At 42.8% G+C, this 11,536-nt stretch overlaps 1 protein-coding gene across 2 annotated transcripts in view; it reads left to right on the top strand.

The window, feature by feature from the left end:
• The window catches only part of FIBP (FGF1 intracellular binding protein), a 28,587-nt gene extending 18,122 nt beyond the window's left edge, over positions 1 to 10,465 (top strand). For both annotated transcript variants that reach the window (XM_030218607.1, XM_030218608.1), the window contains exons 9-11: positions 7,677 to 7,763; positions 9,287 to 9,384; positions 9,484 to 10,465. In XM_030218607.1, coding sequence (XP_030074467.1) covers positions 7,677 to 7,763; positions 9,287 to 9,384; positions 9,484 to 9,553 — 255 coding nt within the window. In that variant the 3' untranslated portion in view covers positions 9,554 to 10,465. The remainder of the gene's footprint in view (positions 1 to 7,676; positions 7,764 to 9,286; positions 9,385 to 9,483) is intronic.
• Positions 10,466 to 11,536: the final 1,071 nt, after the last annotated feature.

The raw sequence follows: 11,536 nt of genomic DNA on the forward strand, positions 1-11,536 counted from the left end.
TCAGTTCATGTCCTCTAATTTTACCATTTCACCTTCTCTGGAAGACATTTGTTCCTATATTAATACCTTTCAAGTATTTAAATGTCTGTATCATATCTTCCCTGTCCCTTTCTTCCAGTCTCTTCTCATACGTCTTTTGGGGCAAACCCTATGTCATTTTTGTTGCCTTCCTCTGGGCTGCGTCTAATCTTTTTACATCCTTAGCAAGATACAACCTCCAAAACTGAACTTCAGTTTGCAGTTTCTGATGTCCTTTGATCCAATTCATGCAGATCCATGGAGGCGTTTTTAGTTGTAGATCGAGCTCGTGTCACAAGCAAAGAGAAAGGGTGCTTGCTTGAAAAGTGCAGAGAGGCAAAAAGTTGCATTTATTCAAACAAATTGCCTGGCCGGTGTCAGGCAGACTTTGTAGAACACTTACAAGCTCATTTTCAAAGCACTTAGCCTCCCAAAGTTCCATAGAAACCTATGGAACTTAGCCTCCCAAAGTGCTTTGAAAATATGCCTCTTAGTTAATTTGAAGGAAGGAAACTCAAAATAAAACTCAGGACTGTGTTACTGTTTTTTTCGCCATTATTCACTTACCTACCACTCTAAGTGAGATAAGTACATAAGTACATAAGTAGTGCCATACTGGGAAAGACCAAAGGTCCATCTAGCCCAGCATCCTGTCACCGACAGTGGCCAATCCAGGTCAAGGGCACCTGGCACGCTCCCCAAACGTAAAAACATTCCAGACAAGTTATACCTAAAAATGAGGAATTTTTCCAGTCCATTTAATAGCGGTCTATGGACTTGTCCTTTAGGAATCTATCTAACCCCTTTTAAACTCCGTCAAGCTAACCGCCCGTACCACGTTCTCCGGCAATGAATTCCAGAGTCTAATTACACGTTGGGTGAAGAAAAATTTTCTCCGATTCGTTTTAAATTTACCACACTGTAGCTTCAACTCATGCCCTCTAGTCCTAGTATTTTTGGATAGCGTGAACAGTCGCTTCACATCCACCCGATCCATTCCACTCATTATTTTATACACTTCTATCATATCTCCCCTCAGCCGTCTCTTCTCCAAGCTGAAAAGCCCTAGCCTTCTCAGCCTCTCTTCATAGGAAAGTCGTCCCATCCCCACTATCATTTTCGTCGCCCTTCGCTGTACCTTTTCCAATTCTACTATATCTTTTTTGAGATACGGAGACCAGTACTGAACACAATACTCCAGGTGCGGTCGCACCATGGAGCGATACAACGGCATTATAACATCCGCACACCTGGACTCCATACCCTTCCTAATAACACCCAACATTCTATTCGCTTTCCTAGCCGCAGCAGCACACTGAGCAGAAGGTTTCAGCGTATCATCGACGACGACACCCAGATCCCTTTCTTGATCCGTAACTCCTAACGCGGAACCTTGCAAGACGTAGCTATAATTCGGGTTCCTCTTACCCACATGCATCACTTTGCACTTGTCAACATTGAACTTCATCTGCCACTTGCACGCCCATTCTCCCAGTCTCGCAAGGTCCTCCTGTAATCGTTCACATTCCTCCTGCGACTTGACGACCCTGAATAATTTTGTGTCATCGGCGAATTTAATTACCTCACTAGTTATTCCCATCTCTAGGTCATTTATAATACATTAAAAAGCAACGGACCCAGCACAGACCCCTGCGGGACCCCACTAACTACCCTCCTCCACTGAGAATACTGGCCACGCAATCCTACTCTCTGCTTCCTATCTTTCAACCAGTTCTTAATCCATAATAATACCCTACCTCCGATTCCATGACTCTGCAATTTCTTCAGGAGTCTTTCGTGCGGCACTTTGTCAAACGCCTTCTGAAAATCCAGATATACAATATCAACCGGCTCCCCATTGTCCACATGTTTGCTTACCCCCTCAAAAAAATGCATTAGATTGGTGAGGCAAGACTTCCCTTCACTAAATCCGTGCTGACTTTGTCTCATCAGTCCATGTTTTTGTATATGCTCTGCAATTTTATTCTTAATAATAGCCTCCACCATCTTGCCCGGCACCGACGTCAGACTCACCGGTCTATAATTTCCCGGATCTCCTCTGGAACCTTTCTTAAAAATCGGAGTAACATTGGCTACCCTCCAGTCTTCCGGTATTACACTCGATTTTAGGGACAGATTGCATATTTCTAACAGTAGCTCCGCAAGTTCATTTTTTAGTTCTATTAATACTCTGGGATGAATACCATCAGGTCCCGGTGATTTACTACTCTTCAGCTTGCTGAACTGACCCATTACATCCTCCAAGGTTACAGAGAATTTGTTTAGTTTCTCCGACTCCCCCGCTTCAAATATTCTTTCCGGCACCGGTGTCCCCCCCAAATCCTCCTCGGTGAAGACCGAAGCAAAGAATTCATTTAATTTCTCCGCTACGGCTTTGTCCTCCTTGATCGCCCCTTTAACACCATTTTCGTCCAGCGGCCCAACCGACTCTTTGGCCGGTTTCCTGCTTTTAATGTATCTAAAAAAGATACAAAACACATCGGCAATAATCTAGGACTAACAACATAAAAATACTTTGCCCGATATTCAGAGCAATTTAAGTGGGCTGGAGTGGCTCTGGCTCGCTTAAATTACACTTGGCCACCTAACCCCAATATTTGTTGGCATTGAACTGGACAGTGCCGCTGAATATTGCTTCTGAGCTGCCTCTAAAAAAAAATGGGCAGGTGAGGGGCGTTACTACTACTATTATTTAGCATTTCTATAGCGGTACAAGGTGTACGCAGCGCTGCACAAACGGGGGTACAGGGGGTGGAGCTGTGGATTATGTGAGTGCTGGCAATATTCAGTGCCAGCATCCGCATAGCTAAGCAGGTAAATTTAGGACAGCTCAAAAGCTAAATATCTGGGACCTGCATAACTATATTTGAACTGGAAAGTAGCCCCCTAACACCCCCTGAGGTCTAGGTAGCGCCTCCTTGGACCTACCTCTATCCCTTGTGGGAGCGTTGGGGGCAGGAGCAAAGCCCCCTTGTGGCTGTCAGCTGGAAATGGCTGCTGCAGCCTCACGGTACCATACCAGAAAATACCCCTTCAAGAGAAGCATTAAATAGATCCCTCAAAAAGTTTTAATACGTCTGTTTCAAGTTGAACCTGAGGAGCACCACACAAACTCTTCCCTCTCCACATCATCCTGCTTCTCCTTTCCCATCTGCTGCTCTGACCCAAAAGGAGGGTTAGTATAAAAGTCCATATATGGACTCTGATATAAAAGACAATTCCTCCCTCTCCTGGACTACCTCCTCTCACTAACCACCTCAAACAGAGCCCAAGGGTGAGATACTACTACCTGTATTTTCTCTGAGGCCTTAATACACTGTTTTAGTCCAGATTACTAATTCTATCCTTTTTTTTCCTATTTTTAAAGGTAAAACATTCCAAGGATGGTAAGGAAAATGGCTTTATAAACTGTAGAAATCATACAAACACATCATATATCATTAGAAAACAAGAAGCTTATAAAGATATTTTAGCCCACATCAAGAAGTGGAGAAAAAAATATATAAGAAAAAATATTAAGCAAAGCTAAGCCATAAAAACATTGAAAACCCATGCCCTTCCCCCCCCCCCCCCCCCCCCCCCCGACCTATCCACAACTAAACATTCTGAGATCCAGACCTATCCATAATACATTTTCCCAGATGTAAATGCTTAACAATTATGTTGCCAAATCCCAAGGCACCTACAGGGGAGCCTCAAAAAAAGGTACCACCTTGTGACGTGTCAGCATGACGTTATAATGTTCTGGGTGACAGTGACTTCAAAGCTAGGAATGATTTCTATTTTACTTGAGTGTCCCAAGCCACATCATGGAAAATTTGAATTTTCTGACCACAGTATCGAAGGTTGTTCTTTTTTAAAATAAGTTTTCAACAGCAAGATATTATCTTTCTCATTAGCAAATGCAGCTAAGAGAGTACCTCTAGAGCAAGGTTGTCCAGCTTTTATATTGGGGGGTCACATTCTATATATTGTAACATTTGGCGGGCCAAAACACATGCATGCACACATGTTCTCTTCTTGAGAATCACACTGTCATGCACTCTGTGAGAACACCTAGTCTCTTTCTCTCTCTTTCTTTGAGACTTGAAACTATAAGACCATCAAGAAATTCCAGCACTACGCGGCTCAAGCTTGTAGATAGATGAGTCATGTTGGGGGACGCAAGAATCCCACTGAGCTTCTGAGGGCCAGGTAAAAGTTCTTGGTGAGACGGGTTTTGGCCAAGCCTACTCTAGAGGAAATTAAATCAGAACTTTCTAGGAAGTCAGTTAAATCCAATCTCACTGGACCATCAAGGGAATCAAAAACCCCCTTAGATATGTTTGTCATATGAAGATTTACTAGGGAAATAATAGCATTTAGAAATAATTGTTTCATGCAGATTGATCAAAACAAGGATAGCCTTGAAATAATTAGACAGTAATATTTCTGGAGAAATCAAACATGGACTAGGGAAACTAAGAAACCAAAGGTTCCGTGATCTAACTACATTTTCCAGACTCTCAACTCTGTTGTGGACTTAGAGACTGTCTACAATGGCAGATACTTGTTGATTGGCGTGAAGGAACTTCTATTTCTATTCCCTGAACTATCTTCTCCACCAAATCAAATTTAGCATCAGAGTTCTCAAATTTGGAAACCATTCCAAGTTTATTAAAATTTGAGATGCTGCTCAAACAATTCCTTGTGGAAAACGTATACAGCTGGCTCACTTTGCCCCTTAACATAGACTCAGTTCTAGATACCACCACCTAACTGTCTCTCAGTGATATATCTTGAGTCTGAGTCTACCACCAGTGGTTTTTCCAGATCTGTTGAGAAAGAAACAGGTAAAAGCATCCGAACAATGGTCACAGAACCACTCAAAGTGAGCAGAAACCCCACTCCCTTTGCAACCCCAGCTGAATCTTTAGTAGAACTTGATAACCAATTCTAATAGACCTGAATGTAGTGGTGGAGGAGTCCCCTCAGCCAAGTTAATAGAAGCTCCCTCTAAGGAGGAGCCTGCCTCTGTAAATTAGGAGAAGCCATGGGAACAACATGTCTGTCCATTGGGCTGGTTACAGTTAACATAATCCCTGGGGCTTGTTTGAGTTTCGCTTTTCTCCTCCATCTCACCCACAGATTAAGAAAAAGAAAAGAAAACTTACCTCAAACACCAACGCCCTGTCTGCATTCCAAAGAGGAAGGGACACATGTTTGTGGTCACATGCCACAACCTGAATGTTACTTTATAGAAGAGTCCGCTCCCAATGACATCAGCAAGAGCAACACCATTTGCTGTTCCCGCCAAGATGTTCTATGGCACTTAGGCAAAACAGGTGACCAATAGCTTTCTCTTTTTTCATGATAACACCAGCACTCTCATCCTTCCCTCAGATTGCTACATGGCGAATGATGATTTACAGAAGAAGAGTGGTTTCCAAGTGATGTATGCAAAAGTGACTCCATTCGCTGTTCCCACCAAGAGTAAAGTCTTGTCTCGAGACAGCTATTGCTTTTTTTTGTTTTCTGGTCCTTGATGTGATGCCTGGCCTCTTGGACTACCTAGTATAATAGTGAACTGGTTAGGGTTGTAGTAGCTGCTCTGTGTAGGTTACTCCCGAGTGTTCTTAGAAGTTCAAAGAGTAATTTTAATCCTATTTTGAGCCAAAATGTTCAATGTATCACCACTAACCCCTCAGCAATATCAGTCATAAACATATTGAGATGCCATTCTATATGGGATGGCAGTGTGGTTGTCACTATATTCCTTTTTTAAGTATTACAAATGAGATGTGCTTGCCAGAGCCCATTTGGACTTTGGTAGGGCTGTCATTCAGGGGACATTGTCTTCCCCTGCCCAGTAAATCTGCTTGGGAGCATCCCACTTATTCAGGGGCTAAGAAAGCACACACAATGTTGGGTATTATTAGGAAAGGGATGGAAAACAAACACAAGGATGTTATAATGCCGTTGTATCGCTCCATGTTGCGACCGCACCTCGAATATTGTGTCCAATTCTGGTTGCCACATCTCAAAAAAGATATAAAGGAATTGGAGAAGGTGCAGAGAGGGGTGACAAAAATGATAAAAGGGATGGAACGACTTCCCTATGAGGAAAGGCTGAGAAGGTTAGGGTTCTTCAGCTTGGAGGAATGGCGGCTGATGGATGATATGATAGAAGTCTACAAGATGAACATATATACCCTGGAGGAAAGGAGAAACAGGGGTGATTTGATACAGACGTTCAAATATCTGAAAGGTATTAATCTGCAAACGAACCTTTTCCGGAGATGGGAAGGCGGTAGAACGAGAGGGCATGATATGAGATTGAAGGGGGGCAGACTCAAGAAAAATGTCAGGAAGTATTTTTTCACGGAGAGAGTGGTGGATGCTTGGAATGCTCTCCCACGGGAGATGGTGGAGAGGAAAGCGGTAACGGAATTCAAACATGCATGGGATAAACATAAAGGAATCCTGTTCCGAGGGAATAGATCCTCAGAAGCTTAGCCGAGATTGGGTGGCAGAGCCGGTGATGGGAGGCGGGGATAGTGCTGGGCAGACTTATACGGTCTGTGCCAGAGCCGGTGGTGGGAGGCAGGGATAGTGCTGGGCAGACTTATACAGTCTGTGCCCTGAAAATGACAGATACAAATCAAGGTAAAGTATACACAAAAAGTAGCACATATGAGTTTATCTTGTTGGGCAGACTGGATGGACCGTGCAGGTCTTTTTCTGTCGTCATCTACTATGTTACTATGTAAGATAATGAGCTGAGTAGAGCGGACAGATGTGAAGTGTTTGTTTACACTTTCAAACAACAATAGAACCAGGGGACACAAGATGAAGCTAGAATATGGTAGATTTAAAACAAACAGGAGAAAGGTTTTCTTTACTCAGCTTGTAGTTGGACTCTGGATCTCGTTGCCGGAGAATGTAGTGACAGCAGCTGGCCTTACAGAGTTTAAAGGGGGTTTGGACAGATTCCTGAGGGAAAAGTCCATTGAACATTATTAATTTTTTTTTTGGGGGGGGGGGTTGCCGGGTTCTTGAAGCCTGGATTGGCCGCTGTCGGAGACAGGATGCTGGGCTTGATGGACCATTGGTCTTTTCCCAGTATGACAGTTCTTATGTTCTTATGATAGTACGGCCCATAAAAAGGAAAGTGAAATTAATAATGTCATGCTTGTTGATTTATTTTCCTTTAGGTGGGCTGTACCATCCTGGGACCTTCCCTCAGAAGACTAATGGGTTGCTCTACTTTCTTACAGTTCTTAAAGAAAAAAAAAAGATACACAAGTGCCATGTATATACTGATTTCATGATAGCTGCAGTGGTTGATGGGGCATGGGTGTGCTTTACAAAGGGACCTTCTGCTGCTTTGGCAAATACATATTGGAATTTTCTATTGATCAAAGGTTATATTGGTGATATCACTGGAAAAGTTTCTCTGCCTCCCATCTACTGGTAGGAGGGGATAACACTCTCTTTTTCAGGACAGTATGGCTGAACTAAAGGAAGGAAAAGTAACAGGTATGGCATAATTTCACCATGTATCTGGAACACCCCCTGCAGAATAATGCATTACCTGCTAGGGTAATGCAAACTGTTGATCATTTGTGTTAATATCTCTGTGTTCTCTTCTGGCTCAGACCCTGTCCCGCGGACTGGTGAATATCGCAGCAAACCTGACCCACACCAAAGATGTCCGGGATTTCTTTATTGACCTGTTGGAAAAGGTACTGCTTGAGATCCACCCCAGGTCACATTCTCTCTGTGTTTCTTTAGAGTTTTTGTTACATTTTGGTTTTGTTTTATTTTTATGCTTTGCCTCATTATCCATATTCGAAAATTGCCCACCTTGTGTGTGGGGTTTGGGCCTGAGTGGGCTACATGTGTTTTCAAAGTTATAGTACGTGCACACTTGCACTAAAAATGCATTTGTTTCAATTTGCTGTGAGTCACCATCAGTTAAGCCTGAAGCGATTTACAGTTATAAAGCAGACATCAACATTCATAATTACAAAATATCAAAACTGGTTCACAGGCAAGACATGTTCTTGACCCTGCAACAATCTAGACGGTGTGAAAATTTTTCTACTTGTGTATTTCATACCCTGATATTTTCTCTTCTCCTCTCCCCCCCCCCCCCCCCAAACAGTGAGGATAGAGTGGAAAAGAGCAGAAGCCCAGAGGAGAAGTTCAAGGGTTCAGTTAATACTGTTTTAAGGTGTCTTTTAAAATATCTATCCTAGCGTCCCACTGTTGTCAGTATATTTGTGTGAGGGAAGCTTCCACTGTTGCTGCCTGTGGTGTGGTAGTGTGAATGTTACATTGCTATTGCCCATATTTCCCCGAATTCTATGTAGGTCACCCAAAGTTGGGATCCACAGATTTGGGCATAGATCCCAGATACTCATGTCAACAAATTTGTTAATGAGCTGTTAGTAGTCAATAATTGGTGTTAATTAGCAGTCATTTGTGTTTATGCATGGTCTGCCCTGCACTCTGTTCAATCAAATCAGGGGTGTAGCTAGGTAGGGGCATGGGCCCCCACAGATTCAGTCCTGGCCCCCTCTACTTTTGACCCCCCCCCCCCCCCCCCCCCCGGCCTACCCTCGGGACTCACAGCACAGATCAGTGAACGTGCCGGAGACTGGCACTGAAGAAGACTAAGGCTGGTAGGGATTAGGGACCCCCATCAGCAAAGGTACCTTGCAGCGGCGGCAGGTGGGGGGTCGAAAGTGGCGGGAGGTGGGCTAAAATGTGCCCCCCACCTTGGGCTCTGGACCCCCTTCCCGCTGAGGTCTGGCTACGCCCCTGTATCAAATGCACGCCTAAATGTTACAGCATACAACTCAAAAGGAGGTGTGGTCATCAGAGGGGCATTGGCTGGTTAGGGGTGTTCCCAGAAATTAGGCATGATGTTATAGAATAGGGTCATTTATGCCCCCCAGCTGCCATTAGTTGTGCGCTAACATTTATACCAGGTTTCAGCAGGCGTAAGTGCCACACCTAAAGTCAGGCACAAGATCCACACAAAGCTAGCCTTCCATAAAGGGGTCTCTGTGCAGAGCGCTCTATGTAGCATGCTAGTTTAGTGCAGCTCTTCTTAGCATCTAACTTTGGGCACCATTTATAGAATTCCCCCATTATGCTTCTTCTGCAGAATGGCAGAATATATGAATCTTGTACTACTTCTGCTGCCTATTCTGTGGTGGTGGGGCAATGTGTGATCATTGATAATGTCTTTCTTTTGCAGTTCATTGAGCCTTGTAAATTGTACAACTGGTCATTTTCTGATGTACATCTCTTCCTGACACATTACACTGCATCTGCCCGTGCACTTGATGCATTTAAGTAAGTTATTAATATATAATCTCAGCTCTGTGATTATACAGTGCTATATATACTGATGGTGCTTTAGAATAAAGTAACATGGTCTTTCTGTGTCCACAGGCAGCAGGTGCTTTGGGAGAGGTATATGAATACAGTGAAGAGTTGCCTTCTAAAGATGTATCATGAATAATGCCCAGAGATGCGCAAATGGATGCTTGCCTTAAGAAGGGCTCCAGCCTGCCAGTTCAACCTCATCTCTTAAATACTTTCAGAATGTCGGCCTCTTTTCCCTTATGTTGTTGTGAAATCTAGTTTCATATTCATGTCATACCACTAATGTGAGGGGGATGGAAGGCCGTATGTTCCACCATTGCTGGTTTTGGAAAGAGGGCATGTCATGGGGGGGGGAGGGGGGGGAGACTGTTTTCTCTTTGCTTATCTGTGCTTCATTGTGGTGTATTGTTCAGCTTTCATCAAGGAGTTATAGAACATGATAGCATAAGAAAATAGTACAAAGAACGTATTGTGTAAAATTAGAAGGTACATCTTCCAGCATTCACAGTAGGCCTGATGTTCAAAAATGATTTTACTGGGTAGGAGAAGCTGCTGCCCAGTTAAATCATACTGGCCCAACCACTGTGAAGTGCTGCTGAAAATAAGACTGACTGCTGTGGCACTAACCAGTGAGTGCTGAGGTTGACCTAGAAGTTATTCAGGCACCGCAGATGTTCAATGCCAGTGGCCAGATAACTAAGCAGCCATGTTGGACTGCATATAATATAGTCTCATCTATGCCTGGTTAGCTGTCCAGGTATGGCTCTAAATATTGGCCGTGCCCGAATAATTTCTGAGCACTGCCAAACACTCAGTTATTTGGGTAGGTGCCATCTCTGAATAGCCTGGCTTAATTCTACCTGTGGCAGTCAGTGCTGTTATACACTGGCCACCATAAACTGAATTCATCCAGAATGTTGTTCATAATTTAGCCCTAATGATATTAACATTAACTTAAAAACCTGTCCACAAAACTGAATGCACAGTTGCTACTGTATGAATACATATTCTTAGAATTCATTTCAAATAAAATAAGCCTCCACCTGTATCCACTTATTGAACTGAATTTAATATTGTGTATTAAGTTTGCAGAGATAAAGAAAATATAAATTTTTCCCAAAATCTGAGAGAAATCTGTACCAAAACTGTACTGTGCTGACATTGTTATCACAATCAGATTTATTTATGCTACTTATAGCCTGCTTCTCCGGAAATACATTACTCAAATCAAGAAACAACACAAACGGGCAATGATTTTACAAAAGGAACACATTAAATTGCACGATTAATAACATGATAGAGTAAAATTCCCTAGCTCATCAGCCACAACCTTCTCCAAGAAGTTTGTGAAGAAGGCCAGATTTGACACAGGTTTCTGGTTCTCAAGAATGCCAGAACCAGGAATGGTCATTTTCAAAAATGGAACTGATTGCCACTGTGCGCAGTTCTTATGGAAATATCCCATTTACAATTCACAATCCCAATGTTATTAACATAGATGGGCAATAATCTAATTCACAAGCTGTGATCCCAATTAACAAAATATTCAAAAGATTGTCAGGAGTTAAAGCTTCAGATTGCACCCACAAGCCACATGACACCAGAGCAACTAGTAAATTTCTCTTAGAGTTGGGTCACTAGTATTCATGAATAATTTGTTCCAAATACCAATAGTATCAGTTATACTTTGTAATACATCTGCATCTTCTACCACATCCATCCCAACAGTATCATATAAAACTCACACTCTTCTTCCACAACCACAATCATCTCTAACTAAACTATATTTTCAATGCTGTTTATGTTCCAAATCTGTACAACCTACTAGATCCATACTAACAATTCTATTTTCAGCTTCTGACCCACTAACCAAGTCATACTCAACACAACCAACTTAAATTTTTCCAGCTGGTAGTCCCATCCAAAACCATCATCTCGTTCAGATCCCACCATACATTCTACTTCCTGGTGCAGGCCCGTTCTTGAGTATGCCAACCCCTTCAAACCCCAAAACACTGCGTCAGTTATACACTTAAAATACTCCACTTAACTGCTGAGATGGGAATTCATCCTGAAAAATTACCAACATCTCTTTCCATTGGAACAAATTCATGCTTGC

This window comes from Microcaecilia unicolor, chromosome 11, assembly GCF_901765095.1.
Source record: "Microcaecilia unicolor chromosome 11, aMicUni1.1, whole genome shotgun sequence".
In the NCBI taxonomy this organism is placed as follows: Eukaryota; Metazoa; Chordata; class Amphibia; order Gymnophiona; family Siphonopidae; genus Microcaecilia; species Microcaecilia unicolor.